At 57.5% G+C, this 27334-nt stretch overlaps 1 protein-coding gene across 2 annotated transcripts; it reads left to right on the top strand.

Moving 5' to 3' along the window:
- The first annotated feature begins 3989 nt into the window (after window positions 1-3989).
- On the top strand, window positions 3990-26745 carry LTBP4 (latent transforming growth factor beta binding protein 4). Of its 2 annotated transcripts, XM_045846583.1 has the most exons (30): window positions 3990-4290; window positions 7685-7876; window positions 8059-8306; window positions 8377-8479; window positions 8867-8941; window positions 9034-9156; window positions 9655-9819; window positions 10531-10680; window positions 10791-10898; window positions 11491-11622; window positions 11707-11832; window positions 12575-12700; window positions 13215-13457; window positions 13906-14031; window positions 14120-14239; window positions 15086-15214; window positions 15434-15559; window positions 15921-16043; window positions 16252-16383; window positions 18192-18323; window positions 18403-18528; window positions 19618-19764; window positions 21121-21387; window positions 21567-21638; window positions 21881-22009; window positions 22199-22345; window positions 23325-23477; window positions 24381-24749; window positions 25107-25259; window positions 26321-26745. In XM_045846583.1, exons 1-30 carry the CDS (start codon window positions 4041-4043, stop codon window positions 26473-26475), a joined length of 4647 nt encoding a protein of 1548 aa, XP_045702539.1. In that variant the 5' UTR covers window positions 3990-4040; the 3' UTR covers window positions 26476-26745. The 2 variants fall into 2 exon arrangements, with proteins under 2 accessions (XP_045702539.1, XP_045702541.1); XM_045846585.1 differs by lacking the exon at window positions 18403-18528.
- The last annotated feature ends 589 nt before the right edge of the window (window positions 26746-27334 follow it).

The following is a 27334-nucleotide window of genomic DNA, read 5'->3' as shown; positions in this document are numbered from 1 at the left end:
CAGCCCGGCCGGGTAAGCCCCGCTGCAGCCCCCTCTTCCTTGTACCCCTTCCACCCAAAAAGAGTGGTGGTCCGGGAGGCCAAAGATTTTCCAATGCAGGGTGAATCAAACCCACTGCTTCGGGGTTGGGATGAAAGAGCTAGAGCCCATGGACTTATTAGGGCTCTCTATTATATAGGGGTTAGAATCCGGGAAGAACTGAGATTTGGACTGAAGAGATTCCCTTCTGGTGTGTGTGGTGGAGATAGTTGTGGCTCCAGGAAATTCTAGGGTTTTTTGTTTTTCGTTTTCTTTTTTTCTGAGAAGGGTCGCAGTGTATATGGGGGCGGGGCTTTGAGTTCTCCTAGGATGACAGATGGGTGGGGCCCTCGAACTGGGATCGGGTTCCCCAAGTTTTTTGGGTGCTTAAGGAGGAAGAGTATGGGAAGTTGTTAAGAGATTTTATGTAGGAATTAGGATGCACTGGTTTTCTGGGGTTTGGGGGCGCCTGGATTAATTAAAAGGGCACTTGGATTTTCCTAATGAGGAAGACGTGGACTTTTGGGTTGATGGCGGAAGGGCTTTCAGGGAACTATGCCGGCAGGGGTGTTCCTCAGGTTTCATGAGGGTTGGAGATGCTCTAGTGTCCTAGAATTAGAAGATTTCAGGTTTGAATGAAGTACTAGTGACTTCGCGGCAAGAGACCCAGAATTTCCTATAGATTTGGAGCTTGTAGCCACCCTTCCTGTCTACGGTGACGAGATCTAAGGAAACAGTCTGCCCAGCACCCCCACCCCCACCCCCCGCCCTGCAGCCCAATGCTCCGTTACAAAGGCCTCGGGCTTTGCTCCCGCCTCAGTCTCTGCGAATTAGTTTAGTAACCCGAGCCGCGCGGGGGGCGGGGCCGGGAAGGGGTTAACTCGGACGAAAGGAGGGAGGGATGAAGGCAAGATCTAGGGTCCTGGAGGTTCCCACCCTGTGGCCTCCTTCCCCACTGGACCCCAGCCGTCTGGAAAGAGTCCCCGCGCCCTACGTCCCCTTCGCAGCATCCTCTCACTGCCCTTCTCTCGGAGCCTGCGCGCGCTCCCTCGTTCCTCGTCCCCCTTAGCCTGAGATAATGGATTTGTCTAGGGGGCCCCGTAGTTGCGACGCACTCGCGACTGAGCTGAGGGCTTTGCTACCCAGAATCTGAGACCCTCTGGCTGTGGAGTTTTCTCCAAGAACGACAGGGAGGAAACCGTGGCCAAAAGACCAGGAGATCCTGGCTCCAGGACACACGAGCTTTTTCAAGGGCAGGAATGGGCTAAAACTCAGGCCTCGGGATTCCCAGTTTCTGGGCTGTGGCTCTTTGTGTATCCCCCTCCACCTCAGCACCCTGCAGGACCTACAACCGAAGGAGGATCTTCCTTCCCAGCCGCAGAGGCTGTGGAAGTGGCGCCACCTGCCGGCCACGCATGAGATGACGGCTGAGTCCATCCAGCACAGGGATGTGTGGGGAGGGCAGGGTTCTAGATTCCCAAACAGTCGGGAATGAGATACACTCTCAGAAATCCTCTTTGAGTCTTTTTTTAAAAATCATTTTAAAATTTTATTTTTAAATATATTTTTAAAATAATACTTTACCCCCAAACACTTCATAAAACACATAAAAATAAGGCTGCTGTGACCTTCATCCCTGGAGAGGCTACGCCAACTTGCCTCTCATTGTACAGAGAAACATAGGCATTGAGCGCAGTGTTTCAACTGGCCACACATCTATTTCCAGCACCCTCAAGCCTTATCTCGGCTTTTCCTCCCCTACCCCCATTGCTCTCCTTTGGGGAGTTCTAGAACCTCTAGGGACCTGAGTGGCCTCCACCTTTCTGCTTATAGTGTTGCTGCTTGCCGCTGCTGCCCAGCCCAATACCCCAGGAGGAGCCGCTGCTTCAGAGGTGGGTTATCCTAGGTGGGGAATAGGTAGGGGTGAAACAGAGTAGGAGCAGAGGGGCTGGGGCTCCCTTCCCCATCCCTCACCCCAGCTGGAGACCCAGGTAGACTTGATAGAAAGAGGGACTCAGTCACATCCTTCACTGCTTAGTCCCTGGCTATCTCTGAAGCCTCCTGCAGGGTTCAGAGCTGCCTGCCTGAAAAGTGTGCAGGCTCTCAGCGGTGCCTGACACCAGTGCCCCCTGCGCTGCCGAGCCCCAGCCCCAGCCCCAGCGTGAGGAAGAGACAGGTGTCCCTTAACTGGCAGCCACTAACGTGAGTGTGCGATCCCTCCCCTACCAAATGTTCTGGAGCTCCCAGCTCCTCCACCATTTCTAGCACATCTTTCACTTTGCTCTCTGGGTCTCCTCCTCTCACTTGTTCTCTCTCTTCCTCTCTGACTCTATCAACTTCTATCTTCTAGTTCTCCTTTTCTTACCTATTACAGCATCTAAGCCTTTTCGTTTCTATCTCTCTGTCTCCATGTCCCTCTCTCTGTATTTGTTCTCTCCATCTGTGTCGCTTTCTGTTTCTCTTGTTACCTGCCTCTTTTCTTCTGTATTTCTCCTCTTTCTCCCTTCATCATCTATTTCTCCCACCGTCTTTGTCTCTGTTTCTCGCAGAGCCTTTAAAGAACGCTCAAGGCCTGGTTCCTGCAGTGGGGTGGGAGGGGCAGGGGGGTGGGCAGAGCCACTACTGGAAGACCTGGCTGGGAGGCCCCTTCCAGCTGGGGGGTGGGTGTCAGCCTAACCGCGGTCACAGCTCCTGCTCTGCCCCCTCCCAACCAGGCTGCAAGAGGCCAGAGCTCTGCTGAGGCGACTGCGGCCCCGTGGGCCGGGGGGCCGGGCACTGCTGAGAAGAAGGCCCCCGCAGCGCGCCCCTGCCGGCCAGACCCAGGGTAAGAACATCCGCCTTTCCTCTGCCGCCGGGGGGCGGGGGGGTTCCGGGCCAGATAAAGCCGTCTGGTTCCCACGGTCCAGCCGCTGCCTAGCCGCCCCCCATTGTAGCTCAGCACCCTACCCCAGGACACAGCCCCCTCTAGGGACCCCGGCGTCCGGTCTCGAGAGGTGAACCCGGGACAGAACCAGACACTGGCCAGAGGGGCTGACCCGTGGGGGTGGGGCCGGGAAGCCAGGCGTCCGGGCTGCCCTTGGCCAAAGAGCGGGGTACTGTCTCGGCAGAGAGTGCAGCCCAACGAGCCCAGACAACAAAAGCGATTGTGCGGATTGGCGCCTGCAGGGTCACTGAATGCCCAAAATTGCCGGGCGGCTAGAGGCCAAAGGCCTCCCCCTGTTTCCCTTGCTCTCCTCTTGCTCCAGCTCTCACCCCTGGGCTAGCACATCCCCTAGTTTTTACCACCCTCAAAAATCCCCCTCCTGCTGTGGCCTTCAGCCCAGATGTGTCCCCTCCTCCCTAAAGTCTTCCAGATGTGGGCCTCTGGCCAGATGTAAGGACCCCCACCCACAGCCTCAGTCCACCCTTTCCCCGTATCCATTCTGACTTCTTCTACCAGGTGCAGGGGGCGGGGGTTCTGGCCAGATGTGAGTATATCCTCAAATGACCCCCCCACCAGCGCTCTGCCCACCATCCAGACCCCCAATTCCTTTATGTGTCCAGGTGCACTGACCCTTCTCTCCCCCAGATGTGCCACCTGGCTGCCCAGATGTGCCATGACAGCACCTTCTCCATATGAAGCCCCTTTCTCTGTACCTAGGGCAGAGAATCAGCCCTTAGCCGCCACCCCAAATGCGGCCCCCACTTCTCCTTCCTCTTTATGGATTCAGCCCTGTCTGGGGAGAAATGGGCCCGCCCCCACCTGTTCCCTTCCTTGCCGCTCCCCTGCGGGCCCCATTCACTTGTTGGTGCGAGGGGGAGACAGAGGGGGCGCCCCCTCCCCCTGCGAGTCTAGCGCCCAGCCTGCGCGCCTCTGGCTGTGCGCCCAGCCCCACGCGCCCCCGCGCGGCCGCCGGGGAGGGAGTGGTGGGGAGGGGGGGCCTGAGCGGGGGCGCGGCCGTCCTCCCCCGCGGGCGGGCGGGCGCGGCCGGGCCCCTCGGGCGGGCTGGGGCGGCGGCGCGGCGGAGCGCGGCGCTGCAGCCATGGCGGGCGGCGCGAGGCTGCTCTGGGTGTCGCTATTGGTGCTGCTAGAGCTGCTCCGGCCGCAGCCGGGACACTGCCAGCTGCGAGAGCGCCTCCGCGTGCGCTTTACCCCAGCGGTGTGCAGCCTGCGCTGCGTCCATGGGCCCACCGGCCCTCGCTGTACCCCGATCTGCGCGCCCCGCAACACCACCAGCGTGGACAGCGGCGCGCCCGGCGGGGCGGCCCCGGGGGGACCCGGCTTCCGCGCCTGTGAGTGCGGGGTGGTGGTCCCGAGGGAGGAGTTCCCAGGGGAAGGAGAAACCCTCGGGGATGGGGGAGACAGTCCCCCCGGGAGAGGGAGCCCAGATTCCCCGTGCAGGGGGATCCCTGGTTACTTAAAGAAGGGAGCTTCAAATTCCTGGCATTTGGGGTTGGGTCCTTAGGGTCCTGATTTTTCAAGCAATGGGGCTTCTCAGGGACCTGTGGCGTCCCACGTGAGGGGCCTGAGGCCGACTTTCGAGCCTTTGAGTCAAAGTTGGGGACATCAGAATTGAAGGCCGTGGGAGCTTGTGTAAAGGGGGCCTGAGTTCTGGGACTGTAATGGGTCCCTGAAGACCAAGGGAGAGTTTCAGAGCCCTGGGTGGGGGGTGCAGTTTCTGCGTCTGTGGGTGAGAGGGATTAGGGAAGTCCAGGGAGGGGGTGCCTGTGTGGAGGGAGATTGGGATGAAGAAAGTGGATCAGAGAGCTGAGAGGGGAAGGGTCCATAGAAGGGGAGTGTCTGCAGAACCCTGAGTTGCAAGGGTCACACGTGGGAGAGAAATCCAGATAGGAAGCCTAGGGGATGGGATGATCCTCTGGGGGCAGAGCAGACAGGAGGAGGGTTTGCACCAGGCACCCCTGGAGATAGGTAGCCCCTGGGGGCTTCAGGTGAGGTGGAGAAAATGGGCCACCTGTTTGCCCCAGAATGCGGGGATGGGGGGGGGGGCGCTCAGGGTCTGAGCCTACCTGCTCCCAACCCAAGAGGCCCTCTGGAGTGGGGAGTGGGGGCCCCTGGCGCTGAGAACTCGCCCAGCCTGGCCCCCAGCCAACCCAGCCCGGGAGGCGTGAGCTCATCTCCCGCCTGAGCCCCCGCCCGCTGCCACTCCTTCTCTCCTCCCCTTTCTCCCTCCTTCCTTCACTCCCAGCCCAGCCCCAATGAGCCCGTGCCAGGCGCCATGCCCAGGCGGGTGCCAAGCCCCTGGAGGGACAAGGAGGGGCATGTGAAGGGAACCTGACCTCGGCAGGACCCCAATGTTCTCAGCTCCTCACTTCTCCAGGGGCGAGGGGCGTGGAGTTGGCCATGCATGTCTAGCGAGCGGCTTGCCCAGGCCTGGGAGCCCTCAGGGAGCTGGGCGGGGGCCTGCGTTCAGGCCAACAGAAGGTGGAGAAATGCTCTTGGAGCCTGGGAAGTGCCCCCCAGATCTAGCCTGATTACCACAACCCCCAGCAGAGACCTTTCCTATTTTGGAATCTTGATTCCCAGTTAAGCCTCTCCTAGGCCTGTCACTTGTTTAAGGACCCCTATTAAAGCACCCTGGAGTCCTGGCCTCTTGGGGAGCCCAGAGTCTCTGCCCTCAATCCCTCCCCAACAATAGACTCCAGTGAATTTCCCTCCCTCCCATTCTTCTGATGTAATCCCCCAAACTGTGCTCCTCACCAGAGAACTGTGTAGTATTTTCTCTGAGCTACTGCTCCCCACTATTCTGGAGAAGCCTAAGATTGCAAACTCTATGCACTGATAACTCCACTTCCTAGCCGAATTCTCTTCCCATAAAGACTACCATTTTTTCTTATATTTGCAACTGAGTCCCATTAGACATTCCTAATCCCAGTCTTTCCAAGTCCTGCTCATTCAGCTGTCCCCCTGCCCAGGAACTTCTGATTCATCTATCTTCAGAGAACACCAGAGTTGATCTTGATTAACTGATTCTCCCAAGAGGACTTCAGACACTGGTCAGCCTTTAAAGAGAAGACTCGGGCACCTAATACTTTAGCTGGGAGGGGAGGGGGAAATTCTACAGCATCTTAGAGTTTTCCCAGACTACTGAAGCTCTCCTGTGCTGGGGACTCCCAGAAGTTCCACTTCTCCTTCTCACCCTGTCCTCAATACCTTCAAACTGGCCATCCCCAAGAAGGCACTGGAGTCCTCTCTTCTAGGTGATTCTCCCCAAAATAACTTAAGGGACTCCTGTTGAATGGGTGCCTTAGTTACTCTAAGCTAGGTTCTTTCTCTTAAAATTCCAGAAAACTTGAGCTGCCTTTGAACCCCAGAGTACCGCCCTCTAGCTGATTTCCTCCCAGGAGTCCAGTCTCTTTACCCTTCTAAATTGAGGGGCTCTGTCTATACTTTTCTCTCTCCAGTGTATGGTTCAGAATACCACACACGCCTTCCCGGATGGCCCCGGCGCCTGCCCCCTTCCTTCTCTCTGCACAGCTGTCTCCAGCTGTTCTCGGTCACCCCTGGGGAGAAAGGGAGGGGGTGCCCTCGAAGCGTATGTCCGGCCTTCTTTGGCTCAGTGGGCCAGGGCTCCCCAAGGATCCGGAATGTGGAGCCACCGCCCTACCCCGGCCGCGCCCCTCTCTTTGTTTACCCCGCCGCACAGCTGGCAGTGCCCCTCCCAGAGGTGGCCTGGGGCCCAGCGAGGGCGCGCAGAGAAAGGAAGCGCGTTCCCGCTGGTAGCCCCGCCCCGGGGATTCTGGAAGCGGGAAGGCAGAGCTAGAGCTCTAGAGCCAGAGCCAAAGGGGAGGTGGGCGGAGACATAATGCGGTGGGCGGAGCTAGAACACCCTGATAGCCGGCTGATGGGGTGGGAGGGGCGTGAACGAGTAGGCCCAGGCAAATCAGTAAGTGTAAAGGAGGTGGGCGGAGATAAAGGCTGCAAGTTGGACCGCTTGATAGGCGGAGTTTAGAATTCCGCGGGTAGAAGGTGATGTGGGCGGGGTTGCAAGGGGGGCGTGGTGCCAGGGAGTGACTAAAATGTGGTTTTAGTCAATGCAAGGGACCAGCTGGGATTTCGGGGCTGGAACCGCAAAACTCGCAGACAGACGAGAGATGGGCGGGGCTAAGTACTTCTGGAAGGGACCAAATATGTGGTGACAGAAGATTTGACTTCGGGTGGTGGGCACACGATGCAATATATAGATATGTATCATAGAAATATATACTTGAAATGTATGATCTTATTAACCAATGTCACCCCCCAAAATTTATTAAAAATAAATAAACACCTTCTTATGGAAAGCTAGAGTGGGCAGGGCTAAGCCAAATGGGCGGGGATAGAGTTGTGTGGGCGGGGCTGGTACTCTGGGAAGTCAATCAAAAAGTGGGACTCCAGAGGGAGAGAGTAGGGTAACAGGAAAGTGAATGAAGACCTAGAGGGCGTGGCGAACCGACCCAGTCGGCGAAGCTATACCACAGTGGTCTGGAAAACTGGACCCAGCCAATGCAGGTAGCTAAGGATTGGTGGAGGTGGCACAGAATAGCTCAAGGTGTAGCGACTAAGCACTGAGTGATACCTTTGAGGGTTTAGTTATGATGTTAGGGGTCGAGCTAGTTTGGGTGCACTGGCCCCAGGGATGCCTGCCAGGTGGGTTGTTGACTCTGAGTGTCCTCGCTCTACCCCCAGTCCTGTGTCCCTTGATCTGTCACAACGGCGGTGTGTGCGTGAAGCCTGACCGCTGCCTCTGTCCCCCGGACTTTGCTGGCAAGTTCTGCCAGTTGCATTCCTCGGGTGCCCGGCCGCCGGCCCCAGCCATGCCAGGCCTCACCCGCTCGGTGTACACCATGCCAGTGGCCAACCACCGCGACGACGAGCACGGTGAGGAGAGTGCGGCCCGGGTCCTCTCCTAATCTTGTGCCTACCACCTCGCCATTCCTCTGACCCCATCTTTTCTGCCTTCCCCCGAGTACTCTTCTCCAGTGCGCCCTTCCCCGTTTTCCTAGCCCAATTCTGTAAGAACCCGGGTAGACATCCCTTTGCCCCGCGGTGCCTCCCTCCAGGCGTGGCGTCTATGGTGAGCGTCCACGTGGAGCACCCGCAGGAGGCGTCCGTGGTGGTGCACCAGGTGGAGCGTGTGTCCGGCCCCTGGGACGTGGCAGACCCGGAGGCAGTGGCTCGGGCGGAGGCGGCAGCGCGGGCGGAAGCCGCAGCACCCTACACGGTGCTGGCACAGAACGCTCCCCGTGAGGACAGCTACTCGGACGCCTCAGGCTTTGGTTACTGCTTTCGGGAGCTGCGTGGAGGCGAAGTGAGAGGAGGCTGGTGGGGAGGGGTCCCATGTGTGCACAGGGACTTGCTCACCCAACACTTCCCCACAGTGCACTTCCCCAGTGCCCGGGCTCAGGACCCAGGATGTCTGCTGCCGAGGGGCCGGTGTGGCCTGGGGCGTTCATGACTGTCGGCCGTGTTCGGAGCGCTTGGGTAAGCCTCAGGACCTTCTGGAGGTGCCCGAAGCTGGGGAGGGGTGAGAGCCCCACCCAGCCCCCTTTGCACTCTGCCCAGAGATAAACCCAGTTCACAAATTAGCCATGTTTACCCGGTTGTGGCGATCACTTCCAGTCCAGACCCGTCCATATCGTTCTGAATTTGACTGCTCTGTTCTTATCCTGCTTTTGTGCCATGGCCTCGTCATACATTTCTGGAACCTCCCTCGTTGCTTTCAGTCAGACTGCCAACTTTAATTAAGGCTGACCTTGCACTCAAACAACACCCAACATCTTTTAATCCTTCCCTCCCCCCGCACTTTTGTCCCTGCCCACTCCATTCTCACTCCCCTTACCCCTGGCCCACCCCTTCCTCTCTCTACAGGGGACTCCAACCGAGTGGGAGCCCCAGATGGTCCGTGTCCCGCTGGCTTTGAAAGGGTTAATGGGTCTTGCAAAGGTGAGTGGGACAGAGGTTGGAGGGACCTAGCTCTGGAGGGGGGGGGGGCAGGGAGCCAGACACCACGAGGACCACTCCATCCCTCCCCGCAGATGTGGATGAGTGCGCAGCTGGAGGGCGCTGCCAACACGGGGAGTGTGCAAACACACACGGTGGGTACACATGCGTGTGCCCTGATGGCTTCCTGCTGGACTCATCCCGCAGCAGCTGCATCTGTGAGCCATCCAGAGAGGGGAGGAGGCCGGGTCCCATGTCCCCACTCCCCCCCCTTCCCCCCCCTGCTCTGCCCTCAGACCTCATCCCAGAACGTCCCTGGACCTTTAATTCCCTTAGACACCCCCGGGTCTCCAAGACTCCCAGGTCTCTTATTAGAGCCCTCGGAGACTTCCTGGACATTCTTCAGCCATTTCTAAGAAGGCCTCGGAACTTTTAGATCAAATCCCTTCAGATCCCCAGGCTTTCTTCAGCTCTCTCAGCCCCCCAAATCCCTTCACCTCCCCCCACCAGACCTTCAGACCCTGAGATCCTTCTCAGACTGTCTCATTCACCCCTTCAGACTCTCCTCAGGCCCCAAACCTTTTGCTGGACTCCAGACCCCTCTCAGACCTCTCCTGAATGTCCCTTGAACCCACCAAACCTGCCCTGGGTGCCCTACTTCTCAGCTACCCTACCCTCCTAACTCCTCACTGAAAAATTTCCTTCCCCTCCTCCAGCCCAACACGTGATCTCTGAGGCCAAGGGGCCCTGCTTCCGCGTGCTCCGTGATGGCGGCTGCTCACTGCCCATTCTGCGCAACATCACCAAACAGATCTGTTGCTGTAGCCGCGTGGGCAAAGCCTGGGGTCGGGGGTGCCAGCTCTGCCCACCCTTCGGCTCAGGTGAGGGCCTCCTACTGGGCCAACCCCTAGACTCTAGGCCCCCCCCAGGCCCCGCCCCTCAGCTCTGAGGCTCTCAGCCCTCAAACTTGGTTGGGCCCTAGTCTTGGCCACCGCCCCTGCCTCTGAGACCCGCTAGCCTCGGACTGAACTCCATTCAGGCCACACCCATCCTTGGCCACACCTGTCCCTGAGACACACTACCTTAAATTAGGCCGGGCTCTCTGAACGTCACCTCCAGCTTTGGCCACTCCTAGCTCTTCAGATGTGCTGCCTGCCCTGCGGTGTCTCCTTGCTTTAGCCAAGTCCCCAGATCCTAGACACTGTGTTTAGCGTAGGCTCCACCTTGAGTCCTACCCCAGACACACCCCTCCCTGAGGCACTTCCCTGGGAGTCTAGCTTCTGCCTAAAACCAAACCCCATGACTGGCCTGACTGTTTCCTGGCCTTCAGCCTAGTCTCTGTAGACCTCAAAACCAGACCCCACCACCATCCCAAATATGGAAAACATCCTTGGTCCCATACTTGGCCTCCAAGACATCCTATCCTTTGATCAAGGTACCACCCCATTCCAGCATCTAATCCAAACTCCTGATACACTCCCAGGCCAACCCCCACCCCTAGTCCAGGCAAGACCCTAGCCTCCCCAGCCCCTTCATTCCCTCCTGCTTTCATGCCCTCTCTCTGCCCCTCTCCCTTCCTTTCCTGTTCCCAGAGGGTTTTCGGGAGATCTGCCCTGCTGGCCCTGGCTACCACTACTCGGCCTCCGACCTCCGCTACAACACCAGGCCTCTGAGCCAGGAGTCACCTCGAGTTTCCCTCAGCCAACCCCGTGCTCCACCCTCCACCCCTCGGTCACCCACAGGTGAGCTGGCTTCTGGAGGAGAGGATGTTGTCTCTCATAAGAACAGGAAGAGAGAGGAGCAGGGACATTCAAATCCAGGTCTCCACTCAATGATAGCCTTTCTTTACTAGGATTTCTGCCCACCCATCGCCCAGAACCTTGGCCTGAGCCCCGGCCAGGCCCTGAGCTTCCCCCACCCAGCATCCCATCCTGGATTGGTCCTGAGGTCCCTGAATCAGGTTTGGTAGAGGGAATCCAGGGCATTGGTGGGGGCATGACAGGCGGAGGTCTTAGGGGAAGGTTTCCAGGATATAACAAGCAGGGATGCCACAGCCAGGGGAGTTGAGGAGGGTGGGAAGAGATAAAGGTGGGAGGGGTGTGTGGCAGTTACCTCAAGAACTGGAGTCGGACAGGCCTGGGTTCAAGTTCTCTGTCAACTGGGCAAATCATTGAACTTCAGTCTCCTCATCTGTAAAATAGGAATCATTGTGAGGATTCAATGAGCTGTCTCTAAAGTGTCTGGCACATAGTAAGTGCTCAGTTAATGTTACAAATTCTTATTTTCATGAGAGCACAAAGAACGTATCTGAGGCAGAGAATTAGAGGGCAAAATATTTTAAAATGGCGATCTTAGGGTGGTATTATGGGGAAATTTAGGGAGAGGGTCTGATGAGAACGTCCCACAATCAAAGAGGATGGTCGCAGGTGGAAGAAGGCTTTGGGAGGGGCGTGCATGCAGGTGTTTTAGGCAGAGGATCTGAGGGGATTGTACTGGGATGATGGGACAGAGGATTCAGAGATGGGAGAACCCTGGCTGACTGGACCCCCCAGGTCCCTCCGCGGGCATGTGTCAGAGCAATCCCCAGGTCTGCGGCCCCGGACGCTGCATCCCACGGCCCAGTGGCTACACCTGCGTGTGCGATTCCGGCTTCCGGCTCAACCCGCAGGGCACACACTGCACTGGTGAGCTAGACGGAGTGGGTTGTAGGAGGTGGGGGAAAGGACGGTGCCGGGTCACCTCCTGACAAGTCCCCTCCATGCCCTCAGACCTGGATGAATGTCGCCACACGCCCCCACCCTGTGCCCCTGGGCGCTGCGAAAACACGCCAGGCAGCTTTCGTTGTGTGTGCGGCCCGGGCTTTCGAGCAGGCCCGCGCGCTACCGAGTGCCTGGGTGAGAAACCTGCCTCGCTGGCGCCAGATTTCACCTCTGCACGATCTCGCGCCTACACCCTCTCCAGAGCAGTCCCGCCCTCTCACGCTTCCTCAAACCCCTTTGGTCTTACTATTGCAGCCCTGGCCCCTGGCCCTGCCGCGCCCTCGGACTAGCTCAGACTCTCCCCTGGGCCTCTCCACTGCCTCTTCCCCTCCCAGCTGGCCCTTCCGGTCCTGGGCGGATCCCTAGTTACTACTACTCAACCTGTTGCTCGGACCAGGTCGGAGCTCGCCCTCTCTGGGCCCCGCCCCTCCATGTGCCAGACCAGCCCCCGCCGGCCCCCTGGCCCTCGCCCCTCTCCCACAACTGCCGAAACCTATCCACTGAGTACGACCCCCGATTCCCACCCTGCCCCTTCCCTCTCCTGACACCCCTTTGCTCGGTCCCCCAAACTTTCCTTCCCTTCTTTGCCCCGCCCAGGCTCTATTCTTCCCACATGGCCCCCTTCACTGTTCACCTCTTGGCCTCTGCCCTGGTGGGGACCCCAGACCCAGTCCTGCCTTCCCCACTCAAGCCCCACCTTCGTCTTAAATCTACCTACTTCGAACCCCTCCCTACCGCCCTCCTCTCCCGCCCATCCTGGCTGCAGCCCTAGTTTGGCTCCGCCCCTGCCCATCTAGCCTCCCTGAGACTGCGGGGCGTGGGGGAGCGGAGGAAGGAGTGTCCTCCCCAGTTCCAGCCGTCCGGTTTGTGCCCGCAGACGTGGACGAGTGCCACCGCGTGCCGCCGCCCTGTGACCGCGGGCGCTGTGAGAACACGCCAGGCAGCTTCCTGTGCGTATGCCCCGCTGGGTACCAGGCTGCGCCCCACGGAGCAGGCTGCCAGGGTGAGGGACTGGAAGGGGCCGAGGGGAAAGGGTTGTGGGGGGAAGGGCAGAGCGGTAGTGATGAGGGCTGGAGAGACTGAGCAATGAGGCTGCCTGATGGGGACAGAGGCCAGGTTCTTAGAACCAGACATGCGGCCTGATGGCTGCAGCAACAGTGACAAGGGGACAGAGAGGCCAAGTGAGGAGAAACAGGAGGACTGAGTCATGGAGGGTGGATATGTCAGTTGTAGGGGACAGCGTAGAAGGAGGCCCACACTGGTGGGGACTAGAAAAGCAGAGTCCTAGGAGGCAGACAGGCAGCTTATAACTGGGATTGAAAAGGTGGAGAGGGGTGGAGTTTGGAGAGTTAGAATGAGAAGACAGGGTGGCCGAAGGATGAGAAGGAGGAAGAGTGATGGAGAGTGGAGTGCAGAGTGCTGGGGACTGTGTGATGGAGTGGAAAGTCAAAGAGATGGAGTCAGGGGAGCAGACTGTAGAATGGGGGGGCGCATAAAGGGGTTCCTTGCCCCTGCAGATGTGGACGAATGCATCCAGAGCCCGGGCCTCTGTGGCCGAGGGGTCTGTAAGAACCTGCCCGGCTCTTTCCGCTGTGTTTGCCCGGCTGGCTTCCGGGGCTCGGCGTGCGAAGAGGATGTGGACGAGTGTGCCCAGGAGCCACCACCCTGTGGGCCAGGCCGCTGCGACAACACGGCAGGCTCCTATCATTGTGCCTGCCCTGCCGGCTTCCGATCCCGAGGGCCAGGGGCCCCCTGCCAAGGTGAGGATGCTGAGTCCAAGCGCACTGCACCCCCATCTACTGTGGGCACTGGAGAGAGACCGGACTGGGGGACGGAGAGGCAGGGTGAAGGAGCTCAGTGGTGGAGGATGGGTCAGAGTGTGGAGGGGACTGAGAGGGTGGGGAGAGTCTCACTGCAGAGTCTTCTCCCCTTTCTCCAAGTATGAAGGTGTTCTCCATATCACCTCCCTTTTTGGATGATACTCTCATGCTTGTGGGACCCTTGAGGAGGGGACAGCTCTGAGGCAGGAAGTCCACATGCAGGAGGTGGTGTTTAGGCCTTACCCTGACCATTAATGGGGAAATGGGGAAGGAGGGAGCAGCCCGGACAAAATCCAGGGGGCTGCCTTCAGACTGGAAAGCCGAGGAGGGTGGTGATGGGGATGGGTCCCAGCCGCTTCCTCGGCCCCACTGGTTCCCTCTGCCCCAGATGTGGATGAATGCGCCCGCAGCCCCCCGCCCTGTGCCTATGGCCGGTGTGAGAACACAGAAGGCAGCTTCCAGTGCATCTGCCCAACAGGCTTCCAACCCAACTCCGCTGGCTCTGAGTGCGAGGGTGAGGCCAGGGAGGGAGGGAGGACTGTGGATGGGTGAGGGGGCTACTGGACCACTCCTTCAAAGCCATGCTCTCCCCTGCCCCTCAGATGTGGATGAGTGTGAGAACCACCTGGCATGTCCTGGGCAGGAGTGTGTGAACTCGCCCGGCTCCTTCCAGTGCAGGGCCTGTCCCGCCGGCTACCACCTGCACCGCGGGCGATGTGCTGGTGAGACCAGGCCCTGGTTCTGACCTCGGACCTGCATCATGACTTCTGATCGAGATGGTGACCCCTGTCCCGGACTACCACCCAGACCTGGTCCATAACCTCCTGACCTTGACCTCAATTCCCTTATCTGAACCACAACCCATGACCCTGAATGTGACTTCTTACTCTGTGACCCATGAACCATCAACTTGATATTTGACCCTAACCATGATCCTTGCTAATAACACAACCACAGCACTTTATCAATTGTGACCCTCCTGACCCTGCCTGTTTCTGGCCTTGTATGTGACCTGTGACCCCTGAACTTGACTGTGACATTTGACCTAACCGTAACACCTGACCACAATCCCTGACTCTGTGTGACCCTTGATCCTGTGGCTTTCACTGCCCCTGTCTCTTCTGAGAGCCCCTTCCTTGGGGCCTGATTGGGTTCATGATCCCTGGCCCCAACCCCTGACTGGAGGCAGAATTCTGGACCCTGATTATAACCCCAACCCCTGACCCTAGTTGATCTCAGTTCCTAGTCACTGACTCTGACCCCTGGCCCATCAGAATGCTGTCCAATGATCCTGGTTTGTAGTACCCGATCCCTTACTCTAATTAATTTCTGACCCCTGTACCAGTCCAGAGTCCCTTCCCTGACCCCAGGATACTGGCACAGGGGGTTCCCACAAACCCAGGCCCACAGGACCCCCAACTGTGGTCCCCAGCCCACTTCTGCCATGGAGCCTTCACCTCATATTCAAACCAAGACACTTCTCACCATGTCCTCCAGGCCCCTTACCCCAAGGGAACTGTGCTGCATGTCTCTAGACTGGACCCCCGCTGAAACCCCCCTTCCCACAGATGTGAACGAGTGCAGTTCAGGCGCCTCCTGCGGCCCCCATGGCCACTGCACCAACACTGAAGGTTCCTTCCACTGCAGCTGCGCGCCTGGCTACCGGGCGCCGGCTGGCCGGCCCGGGCCCTGTGCAGGTGGGCAGGATGGGACAAGCGGGGGAGAGCCTGCGCGCTGGGCCTGTGTTCCTGGGCGAGCCTGTTAGGGAGATGGAAACCAGACTGAGGGGCTGCGGGTGGAGCTTAGAAGCCCACCACTTCGGATGTGGCTTGGGGGCAGGGTTACCTCTTTGTGGGCGGGGTTTGTGCTTCGGGGGCGGGTAGGTGACCCTCAGGTCTGTCTCTCGGGTATTCTAGACGTGAACGAGTGCCTTGAGGGTGACTTTTGCTTTCCCCACGGGGAGTGCCTCAACACCGACGGTTCCTTTGCCTGTACTTGTGCCCCTGGCTACCGGCCCGGACCTCGTGGAGCCTCCTGTCTCGGTCTGTACCCAGGCTAAGCCTGGACCCGGAAAGGGTGATCTTACATCAGGAAAAGGCAGGACAGTAGAAGACGGTGGAATGGGGAATCTGCATTTTGGACTGTGTTTGGGGGGCGGGGCTTCTGGGCCCTGTGGCAGAGCAGGGAGGGTTGGGGTTTGAATAGCTGGGCAGTGATTAGAAAGGACGTAGCCTGAACCCATCGGAGGGGTGGTGCTTGCAGGGAAGGAAGGAACCTAAGACGAGTTGGGGAAGGTGTTAAAGGCCTTGGAGCCAAAGTGGCGGGGAGAGGGGTGTGGAGGGGTGTGGCCTGAGAGGTTAAGCAGAGGAAGAGGTGGTCCCTGTTTTGGACACTGTCCTGCAGACATTGATGAATGCAGCGAGGAAGACCTCTGCCAGGGCGGCATCTGTACCAACACCGACGGCTCCTTCGAGTGCGTCTGCCCTCCGGGACACCGCGCCAGCCCCGACCTGGCCTCCTGCCTCGGTGAGAGGCCCCGCCCGGCCTGACCCCCTCTTTCTTCCCTCTGCTTCCTGTCTCCTGTCCTCTGCCCTCTTCCTCTCTTGCCCTCTTCTCTTCGTCTCTGCCTCCTCCTCCTGACTGTCTTCTCCCCTTCTTGATTCCCTCATCATTTCTCCTTTGCTTCTCTACCGCCCCTGCTTCCCGCACCTGACCTCCCTACCTCACCCCTCAGACGTGGACGAATGTCGTGAGAGGGGCCCAGCCCTTTGCGGCTCCCAGCATTGTGAGAATTCCCCGGGCTCCTACCGCTGTGTCCGAAGCTGCGACCCTGGTTACAACGTGGGCCCTGAAGGCACCTGTGATGGTGAGACCGCAGCTCCCGCCCCTAAGTTGCTGGAGTTGGTTCCCTTTGGGCCTGCGTATCGCACTGACGTGTGGGGAGTGAAAGGGCCCCAACCAAGCATTTACTCTGTCCCCATCTCCATGCTGGAAATAAGGCACCAGTGGAGGTTTTTTTTTCTTTAAATTTGTTTGTCTGTCAATTACAGTTGACATGCAGTATTATTTTAATTTAAAAATTATGTTAGTGTGTCTTGTACTTTCTGGTGAAGGCGAGGTGGGAGGATGGGGAAAGTTACTGCTATCAGGAACCAGGCCAAACCTCGCTTCCAGAAGCAGCCCATGCCCCCTCTGCCTGCTGAGTTATCCCAGTGAAACATTCCAGCCTCAGAGCAGTGGGCCTCTCCGCCACCTGCCCACCCTGCCCCTCCGTCTCCCTCCCACCTGCTTCCCAATTAAAACTTCTTGTTTCTCCCTCTTCAGGTCCCCTCTCTTTGGACACTCCCCCTCAACCTTCTACCACCCACTCTCCTTCCAACTGTCCCTCCAAAGAGGTGCAGCCTTGGCTGTCCCAGGCCCCACCCTTTCCCAGTGAGAAACTCCCCAGGTTTCTCTAAGCACTGGCCCCTGACCACTTAAACTCCACCCTTCAAAGTGCTATTTGTCTCTCCAGATTCAGCCCTTTGCCTTTCCTCAGACTTGGGCAGGTCTTGGGAACTACCGGTCTACCCCTTCTGGCTTCTGCTCCACCTTCAGACCACACTTTGCCTACCTACTGTTCTCACTTTCAATGCCTTCCCACCCCTCTGTCCCCTGATTCCCCCACCTCACCCTTCGCCTCCCAGCCCTGCTGCCCCATTCCCCTAGCAGGTTCTGGCGAGGTGCTGGCTGAGACAGGAGGCCAGAGCTAATCTAAGACATCATTTTGGATGGAGTGTGGGTCAGTGTTCTGTGGAACAGATGAAATGACTGTGGGCTGCCTCTGGCCCTCTGGTTGCCAGACCTCTGACTCATGGAAACCTGAGTCCGGGGTTCTCGCTCACTCATTCCACACGCATGCATGGAGCACCTGCTGTGTGCCAGACACGGGGTGCAGCCGGCAGTGCGTCGGACAAAATTTCAGCCTTCATGGAGCTGATGTGGGGAGGGGGGATGGACAGACACTACATAGGTAATTTTTCTGTCTTTCCATGGATTTATTTCTATTTCTTTTTTAAATTATATTTTATTGGTTATGCTATTACAGTGGTCCCAATTTTTTCCTCCTTGGCCCCCCTCCATCCAACACCCCTCTACTCCCTTAAATAGGTAAGTTCATTCCAAACTCACTCGGCAGACAGTTTGGGGCCCCTGCTGCATGTCAGGTGCTGCTCTGTGCCCTGGGGGCGCCGTGGTGAACACACAGACACAAGTCCTTGCTGGTGTGGAGTCTGCATCCTAGGGATGTGGCTATAAAATAAAGTCAAGTTTAAAGAGGAAAATAGAATGGGATAAAGGGACAGAGATGACAGGGCAACAGGGGAGGGGTGCTAGGAGGGTTTGACCCGGACACTTGAGTGAAGGGAGGGAGGAAGCCATGCAGACAGCTGAGGGAAAAGTGTTCTTGACAGAGAGAACAGCAAGTGCAAAAGCCGGGGTGGGACCATGTCTGGGCTACGTGAGAAACAGCAGTGAAGCCTTGGGAATTACCGTCACTCTCGGTCTTTAGAAGCTCAGACTCCTAGAATATGAGATACACAGACTCCTCAGTCATGAGAGTTGAAAGAGGCATCAGGAACCTGTGAATCCAGGCCTGTGACTCCCTTCCCCCTCACACTGTGCTCACTCTTGCAGATGTGGACGAGTGCCAAGAATACGGCCCGGCAATCTGCGGGGCCCAGCGCTGTGAAAACACCCCTGGCTCCTACCGCTGCACGCCAGCCTGCGACCCCGGCTACCAGCCCACGCCTGGGGGTGGATGCCAGGGTGGGTGTCCGTTGGGCATTGGGTGAGCTGTGGGAGAGATAGAAGGCCCAGCGATGGCCTGATTGTCTACCGGTTGCAGATGTGGACGAATGCCGGAACCTGTCCTTCTGCGGGGCCCATGCTTCGTGTCAGAACCTGCCTGGCTCCTTCCAGTGCCTCTGTGACCAGGGCTACGAGGGGGCGCGGGACGGGCGTCACTGCGTGGGTACGGGGCGGGGGGGGCTCCAGCGGTGGGTGGGCCAAAGGGTCGGGAAGAGGTTGGCCAGGCCCCACCCCTCTCCACAAATCTGAACGAGGTGAACTTTAAGGGTGTGGAATTGAGATCTTGGGATGTAAGGTCATCTTCATGTCAGGAAAACCTCTTCATTCACACTATGTCTGGGGGATGCTTTTTAAAAACTGAAGTACGTAAAATGCACTCATTTAAAATGGACATAACCATTCTTTATTTTTCCTCAACATTTTATGAGGAAAAACATATAATGTGACCTATATCCTATTATTATCATTTTATTACACTTGCCTTCTCATATATCTACCCATGAATCCACCTAATTTTTTGGATAGATTTAAAATTAAATTAGAGTCATGGGTACACTTTTTTCTAAATTCTTCAGTGTGCATATCATTTACCAGGGTTTGATATGTGTTTACAGATATTTTCCTTTGCAGTTCAATTTACATACAGTGAAATGCATGAATCTTAACTATACATCTCCTTAGGTTTTGACAGATGCCAACACAACAGGCTGTATTTCTTTAAAAGGAATTGAAACCGTGAAGTCATAGGATATATTTGAACTTCGGGCACAGTTGGATCCAGAAATTATAATAAGGCTACCCGTCTCCCTCTCTCAGCTCTGCTTCCCTCTATCACATTTTCAGGCAGACTCTCTTTCCACAATGACAGAGGTGGCCCTAGCACCTCTGGCTTAACATCCTCAGCTTGGCAGCCGGAGCTACAGAGGGAGGTCTTTCTCAGTATTTTCAGCCAAAATCCCAGGACTGACTTTCATTGGCCCAGCTTAGTCACGGCCTATTTCTGAACCAGAGAAATGCAGCAATCTGGTTGGCTGTGCCTGGGACTTGTTCCCACCCCCAGGAGTAGATATAGTTCTGCTCAAAGCACATGGGCTGGAAACAGTGGAGCAGAAGGCTCCCAAGGGACATTCAGGGTTTGTCACCAGAAGAGAAATCACTGACAGGGCCTGGGCCCTCACAAAGACCCATTATATTGGAAAGCTCAGAGTTTACCACCACTGATTTCCTCTCCCCCACTGTCTCCTGCTCACAGACGTGAATGAGTGTGAAACCCTGCAGGGGGTGTGTGGAGCTGCCCTGTGTGAGAACGTGGAAGGCTCCTTCCTCTGTGTCTGCCCCACCAGTCCAGAGGAGTTTGACCCCATGACTGGGCGCTGTGTCCCCCCACGGACTTCTGCTGGTAAGAGTGATGTCAGTGTCTCTTTAATTGATGGCCGCTTGCCTCACAGAACACTCATGTGGTCGAACCACTGCTGATGTGGACAGCTGCCATCAATGAGATGCCATTGTTTCAAACAGCAAAAACCTTCAGAATCCATGGGTTAACCTGGGTCGTGTGCCCCAGCAACAGGAGAACTAGATCCTGGCCCTGCCTGACTTGACCAGATTTCTTCACTCAACCAATGTCCACAAGGGCATCCGCTGTGTTCAGTCCCTGTTCTGGGCACCGGTGACACAGGAGTGACCAGGGAAGATCGCTCGGTCTTGAAGAGGCTCACAATGCAGTGGGGACTGACAGAGATGTCACTAGATGGTGACAACCTGAAGACATCAGGGCTGGGATGAGGAAGCACAGGCCAGAGGGAACCAGCCTGTCTTGAGGAAAAGCTACTGGGTTGTGGGACTCCACAGGAAGTGCCTGCTCCAGCCTGAGAGAAGAGTTAGGGAGGGCTTCCTGTAGGAGGGGGTGTCTGAACTGAGAGAAGTAGGAGGAGTAGAAATGAACCAGGTGAAGTGGGTGAGGGTGACATTGGGAGCAGAGAGACCAAGGGCAAAGGCAAAGGTCGGCCGAGGCAAGAGAGGGCCTGGCATGTGGGAGGACCTGAAATGCGTTCAGGGAAGCAAGGGAAGCAGTGGGGAGAGAGGCTGCAGGAGAAGGTTGGTGCCAGGTCACACTGACTCACCGTGGTCAGGAGGTTAGACTTGTCCCGAGGTTACCCTGGCACCGTGGAAGGGTTTTGAGCAGGAGGGGAGGTGTAACCAGATTTTGAACCCTCCTCTGGCTGCCATGTGGAGGTGGGTTGGAGGAGGTGGCCCTGGGCACTGAGAGACTGGGGAGCAGGCTGGGGCAGGGCCCAGGCAGAGCGGACAGGACTGGGTCGGGCAGCAGCCATGGGAGGGAAAGAGGGGGCGGGTGAGTGAAACACTCAGGAGGCCAATGGACAGGCTGTGGGGCTGCCTGGGCAAGGGACCCGTGGCCTGACCCAGGCCTCTGTTTGGGGATGAAGACTCCAAGGCTATTTTGGGACATGCTGGATGTGAGAACCCAGGGAGACATCTGGGGGGCGGTGAGGGGAAACCCCTTTCCTCCCAGCCGAACTGCAGCTTTGATGACAGCCCGAGGTCTGGGAGAGTGAGGGAGGGAGGCAAGAAGTGCAGAAATGACAGGAGGTAAAAATAGGAGAAAGGCGCTATGACGGAGTGGAGTCTGGTTCTGTCACTCCCGGCTGGGAGCCCTTCGCACCTCAATTTCCCCATTTATCACATGGGGGCTGGAGGTTCAGCCCCCACTCGCTAAAGCCTCTTACCTCCCCAGGCACATTTCAAGGCTCACAGCCCCAGGCTCCTGCCAGCCCTGGTCTGCCCGCCAGGCCACCCCCACCACCCCCACCCCACCGGCCAAGCCCACCCAGGCAGGGACCTGTGGGCAGTGGGCGCCGGGAGTGCTACTTTGACACGGCAGCTCCAGATGCATGTGACAACATCCTGGCCCGGAACGTGACCTGGCAGGAGTGCTGCTGCACTGTGGGTGAGGGTTGGGGCAGCGGCTGCCGCATCCAGCAGTGCCCGAGCACGGAGACAGGTGGGCGCAGGCCGAGGCGTGGGCACAGGGCTGAGGGTTGGGTGGTGGGCATGAGGCTGAGAGGTGGGCAGTGAAAGTTGGGCAGGGGCCAGAGTAAACACGGGGACCTGCAGGCGTGAGCGAGCGGGGGTCGGGGCTGGGCTGCTGGAGTCTGGGCCTAGCCTTGTCTCTGTGTGCAGCTGAGTACCAGTCGCTGTGCCCCCACGGCCGGGGCTACCTGGCACCTAGCGGAGACCCAAGCCTCCGGAGAGGTGAGGCCGGACTTTAAGCCCCACCCACCTTCAGCCTCCAGGCCCAGCTCCCGCCCACCCATCTCTCTATCTCCATCTTTCCCCATCTCTATCTCTGGGTCTCTATCGCCATTTCTCTGTCTCTCTTTCCTGGGCAAGTCACACAGCCACCCCCGCCCCCCACCACCATCCGGCCCACCCCACACTCTGGCCCTCATCCATCTCTCCTGTTGGCCGCGTGCCTCTCACCATCCTTCCCACAGATGTGGACGAGTGCCAGCTGTTCCGAGACCAGGTGTGCAAAAGTGGTGTGTGCGTGAACACGGCCCCCGGCTACTCGTGTTACTGTAGCAACGGCTACTACTACCATTCCCAGCGACTGGAGTGTGTCGGTATGAGCCCCACGTCCACCATTCCCCAAAATACCCTCCACCACGCCAGCCCCCCTCTGGAATGTAGCCACAACTAGTAGGACGCCTCTCCAGGAATCCAGACTTTATCTCTCCCTGTCAATGCGCTGGGGAGCTGGGAAAGTGGAGAGGGCTGCTTCTTAACCACTGCCCCTACGGCGCCCGCTGTAGATAATGACGAGTGCGCGGACGAGGAGCCAGCGTGTGAGGGCGGCCGCTGCGTCAACACCGTGGGTTCTTATCACTGCACGTGCGAGCCCCCGCTGGTGCTGGACGGCTCGCAGCGCCGCTGCGTCTCCAACGAGAGCCAGAGTCTAGGTAACATGGCCTCAAGCCCGCCTTGCTGGGCCCAGCCAATTGCACCCCTCCCCAGTTGTGCCCACGCGGCACAGCCAGCCCCTTGGATCCCACTTCCTTGGTGCGTGAATTGGCAGTAGTCCTACCTTATAAGATGGTTGTGAAAATTTTTAAGGACAGAACAGGGCCTGATCTAAGTGCTAAAGGCACGCCCCCTGTTCTTTCCCGATAGTATCTCCAACTCTTTCCGCCTTCCTCTGGATTTCTGTCTTTAGGTTTTTCTCTGACTCGGACACTTTCTGGTTCTATCGTTGTTTCTAGGTTTGTTTCTTTCTGTCTCTTTCTGCATCTTTGCTTACCTGTTTTTTTTTTAATTTATTTATCAATTTTGAGAGAGAAACATTGATTTGTCATTCCACTTATTTGTGCATTCATTGGTTGATTCTTGTATATGTCCTGCTCGGGGATCAAACCCACAACCTTGGCATATTGAAATGATGCTCTAATTAACTGAGCTACCCAGCTAGGACATCTGTTTGTCTTTGAATCGCTGACTGTTTGGATGTGTTTGTCTCTATTTCTTTGGGCTCTTTCTCTTTTTTTGCCCATGGACCCAAACTCTGTTCCTACAGCATGCTCAAACACTTCATCCAGACAGTTCTCAGAGAGGAAAAGCAACTGCCCCAAGGCCACACAGTCCTCCAGAGGCCAGGCTTGGTTGGACCTCTGGCCTCTGGCCATAGGGCTCTCAGACCCTATGTCCCAGCCACTGGAACCCCTTTTCTCTTCCCTTCTATATGACAGCCTCATATCCAATCAAGCCCTGTCCTCAATTCAGAACCTTGGAGCTGCCTCAGAGGGCTTCTGGGGGTCAGATCTCAGCTGCTCAGAAGGATGTGATTATAGGCAGAGGCTGCTAGGCTGCTCCAGAAGGAGAAGAGGCTGAGTGTTTGGGAGGATCTGTCAGTCCCACCCTGATGCGTGTTGTCTCTGCCCTCAGAGGACAGCCTGGGAGTGTGCTGGCAGGAAGTGGGGGCTGACCTCGTGTGCAGCCGCCCCCGGCTGGACCGCCAGGCCACCTACACAGAGTGCTGCTGCCTCTACGGGGAGGCCTGGGGCATGGACTGCGCCCTCTGCCCTGCCCAGGACTCAGGTACTGCCACCTGCCTGGGTCACACTCAGAGGCCCTGCCCCTCAGGCTCCCAATCCAGACCCTTAGACCTCCGAGTCTCAGACCCGGTGTTGGACTCCCAAATGTCCCAGCCCATCCCCAAATCTCGGTCCCTTAGTCCCCAAGTCACATCCCAAAGACCTCCCAGTCTTATCGGCAGGTCCCATAGTTCCAGTCCCATAGGGCCCTGAGATCTGGTCTCTCAAACCCTCAACTCCTGGTCTCAGAATCCCAAAACAGCCCGTGAGGCCCCCTCTGCCAAATTCTGGCCTCTTAGACCAGTTGCTCCAGCCCTACCATCGTGGCCTCTCTGGTCATAACCCACAGGCCTCCAAGTTCCATTGCCTTGGACCCCAGAATCCAGGTGCCTAAGACCCCAACACATGGGGCTCTTCAAACCCTCGACTTCCCTAGTCATCAGCCCTGGGGAACGCCGCCCGTCCCAGGGCTAAAGACCCCACACTCAGTCCTCAGACCTCCAGGTCCCGTGGCTCAGACCCCCATGCATCCTAGCCCCTCAGACCCCAGTAGCAGTTCCTGGGAATCCCAGTCCTGGTCCCTAAAACACCAGCACCCCATTTCTGTGGGCCTCTAGTCTGAGTTCCCATGGTCCCCCAAATTCCAGCACCATAATTCCTAGCTGCAATCCTTGGGACTTCTGACCCCACTACCTTCAAATCCTAGTCTCAGCCCTTGGACCCTCAGTCCTGGCTCCAGACCCCCTGATCCTCACCCTGCAAGCCCAGGCCCCCCATCTGCAAGCCCTGTCTGTGCCTCAGCCCTGGGCCTCCCACCCTCTCCTCTGGGTGCTTCCCACAGTGGGGACGTGAATGGTAGGTGCCAAGCGAGCAAGGGATGACTGTTAGCCTTGGCTCCTGTTCACAGATGACTTTGAGGCCCTGTGCAACGTGCTGCGTCCCCCTGCATATGGCCCCCCGCGGCCAGGTGGCTTTGGACTTCCCTACGAGTATGGTCCAGACCTAGGTCCACCTTACCAGGGCCTTCCGTATGGGCCTGAGTTGTACTCACCACCTGTGCTACCCTATGATCCCTACCCTCTGCCACCTGGACCCTTCGCCCGCCGAGAGGCCCCCTACGGGGTGCCACCCTTCGACGTGCCCGACTTTGAGGATGATGGCGGTCCCTATGGCGAGTCCGAGGCTCCTGCTCCACCCGGCCCGGGCACCCGCTGGCGCTATCGGTCCCGAGACACCCGTGGCTCCTTCCCAGAGCCTGATGAGCCACGTGAAGATGGTGAGCAGTGCGGGCTGATGGGGACTGAGATGAGGACAGAGCTATGCAAACATGGAGACAGGGAGGAGGGAAGGAGAGAGATGCAGACACAAAGAAGCCGGGGGTAGAGACAGGCTCAGGGAGATGGGAGAATACAGATGAAGTCCCAGAGAACTGAGACATACCTATAGACCCACCAAGAAAGAGGTGCGTGCGGATAGAGGGAAAGCTAGGGGGAGCACCACAGCGCCCCCTGGAGAGGGATGGCCATTCGGAAGGGCACAAACAGGAATATAGAGCCAGGGACACCACTGGCCTTTGGGAAATGAGGGAGAAAAGGCACAGACCCTGAATCAGGAGTCCACGCGTTCTCCGCAGGCGCCCGGACTGGGCCTTACCAGGGGCTGGCGGCGGAGGAGTGCGGGATCCTGGACGGCTGTGCCCATGGCCGCTGTGTGCGTGTCCCCGAGGGCTTCACCTGCGACTGCTTCGACGGCTACCGCCTGGACATGACCCGCATGGCCTGCGTGGGTGAGCAGATGGCAGGGGCCAGTGGGCGGGGAGAGGGGGGAAGCCCTGACTAAAGGTGGGTACTCAGTGACATCTAGGGGCAGGGCCAGTGAGGAAGGAGCAGCCTGACAAGGGTGGGGTCAGGCTTGAGGGAAGCAGAGCTTGCCCCCAGTGCCTGCGCTGGGCTTGAAGCAGGTTGAAGCAGGAACCCTGAAGGTGTGATGTGTAGGGCCTGCCGGTGCAACCTTGGGTTAACTTGCTTGACCTCTTGGAGAGCTTCAGTCTCTGCGTCTGTAAAGTGGGAGCATGAATCCCATTTGCCTGGTTTAGAGAGCAGTGGTGCAGGACCCTGCAGGAACTGGAGAGGTCTCCGAATCAGTCCAGCAATTTGTCATGTGACCTGGCCAGGTCACTGTCCCTTGCTAACTTTTTTTTTCATCTGAAGTGACCATAGTCGCAGAACCCATTTCAAAGAATTGCAAACATTGTTAATACTGGTTTACAATGATGCTGTAAATCCAGGCTCAGAAAAGGGGAACTGAGTTCCTCAAGGTCTCACAGCCAAGAAGGAGCAGGGGGCGGGGCCCTCAGAGCCTTTGGGAGCTGGTCCCAGAGCCAACTAAGCAGAGTGCGGGCCGGCTGGGTGACCCTGGGCAGGGGCTTCCCCACACTGGGCCTCAGTTGGCACACATGCAAAACTGAATCACAGAATGTGCTCCACAGGGTTATTAGGAGGATAAATTTAATGCAGGTAATGTGCTTAACACATGTCTAGTTTGGAGTAAGCATGACTGTGGCTGATACCACCATCAGTATTCTTTTCCTAACAAAGACCTAGTGACTTAGGGGCTACTGTACCCATCTTACAGAACACAAAGCTGAAGCACAGGAGGTTAAGCCACCCCCTCAGGCTCACACAGCCAGGAGATGATACTGGCGGGGTTCGAACTCATCCTGGAGGCTCTGCATTCACACCCTTCTGCCTCAGGAGCCTCAGGAGCCTCAGGAGCCTCAGGGGACAGGGAGTCAGACTCCTCCGTTCCCAGGCCTGAGTAGCAACACTCCTCTCCCCACCTCCCCAGACATCAACGAGTGTGACGAGGCCGAGCCTGCTGTTCCACTCTGCATCAACGCGCGCTGCGTCAACACCGATGGCTCATTCCGCTGTATCTGCCGCCCTGGATTCGCACCCTCCCACCAGCCGCACCACTGCGTGCCTGCCCGGCCTCGGGCCTGAGCCCAGGCGGCCCCCAATGCCTCCCCGCGCCTGTGCACCTGGGCTCCCTGGGGTGCACTCGCTCCTGCCTGCCTTCGCGCATGGGCACCGGGAAGCTGGACCGGACAGAGTGGACGACTGATGCACGGATGGAAGTGGGGACGCCCTTCACTGCTCCTGCTACCCTCAGCCCCTCCTACCGACGCCACAGGCCCAGGCCTGGCCCAGTGTCCCCTTCATATTTCTGATCCTTTTTATAAAAGTTTTCAATTAAAAAACACCTATTTTGTACCTTCCGCCTCTGTCTGCCTATTTCTCAAAGTCTAACTCTAGAGTTTGTTCTTTAAAAAATTTTTGTTTTTATTTTTAGAGAGAGGGGAGGGGAGGGAGAAAGACAGGCAGAGAAACATGGATGTGTGTGAGACATACACGCACAGGTTGCCTCTCACACACCCCCAAATGGGGACCTGCAACCCAGGCATGCACCCTGATTGGGAGTGGAATCCGCAACCTTTTGTTTCACAAGCTGGTGCCCAATCCACTGAGCCACACCAGGCAGGGCCAGCGTTTGTTCTTTGAGCCACTAAATTATATCCTCTCCCCATCCTGACTCCTATTCATTTCTGCGCCCATCGCTGCATCTGTCTCTTTATTGCTCTCCGCCTTTCTCCTGTGTCTCTTTCTCTCATTATTCTCTCCAGTCTCCTTTCCGCTTCATTGTCTCTGCCTGATTCTGTGTCTTTTAGTGTCTATTTCTATGTCCTCTTTTTCCTATCTGTTTCATTCTCTCTAATCTTGAGGTAGATCTTGCCTCTGGATTTTTAACTACAGCACTGACCTCCCAATAAATCCTACCGGAGCTCCCTCTTCCGCCTCCCTG

The sequence above is a fragment of the Phyllostomus hastatus genome, unplaced genomic scaffold (assembly GCF_019186645.2).
Source record: "Phyllostomus hastatus isolate PE091 unplaced genomic scaffold, TTU_PhHast_1.1 phas_contig_5, whole genome shotgun sequence".
Taxonomy (NCBI): Eukaryota; Metazoa; Chordata; class Mammalia; order Chiroptera; family Phyllostomidae; genus Phyllostomus; species Phyllostomus hastatus.
The sequence above is the reverse complement of the archived record's forward strand: the minus strand, read 5'-3'. Positions and strand labels throughout refer to the sequence as shown.

What these genes read in the sequence shown, in the direction of transcription:
- LTBP4 (XM_045846583.1), top strand. Translation starts at nt 4,041, where the DNA reads ATGGCGGGCGGCGCGAGGCTGCTCTGGGTGTCGCTATTGGTGCTGCTA. An exon ending in CCACCGCGACGACGAGCACG is followed by an intron (nt 7,877 to 8,058) that starts GTGAGGAGAGTG and finishes GCCTCCCTCCAG; the next exon opens with GCGTGGCGTCTATGGTGAGC. An exon ending in TGATGAGCCACGTGAAGATG is followed by an intron (nt 24,750 to 25,106) that starts GTGAGCAGTGCG and finishes CGTTCTCCGCAG; the next exon opens with GCGCCCGGACTGGGCCTTAC.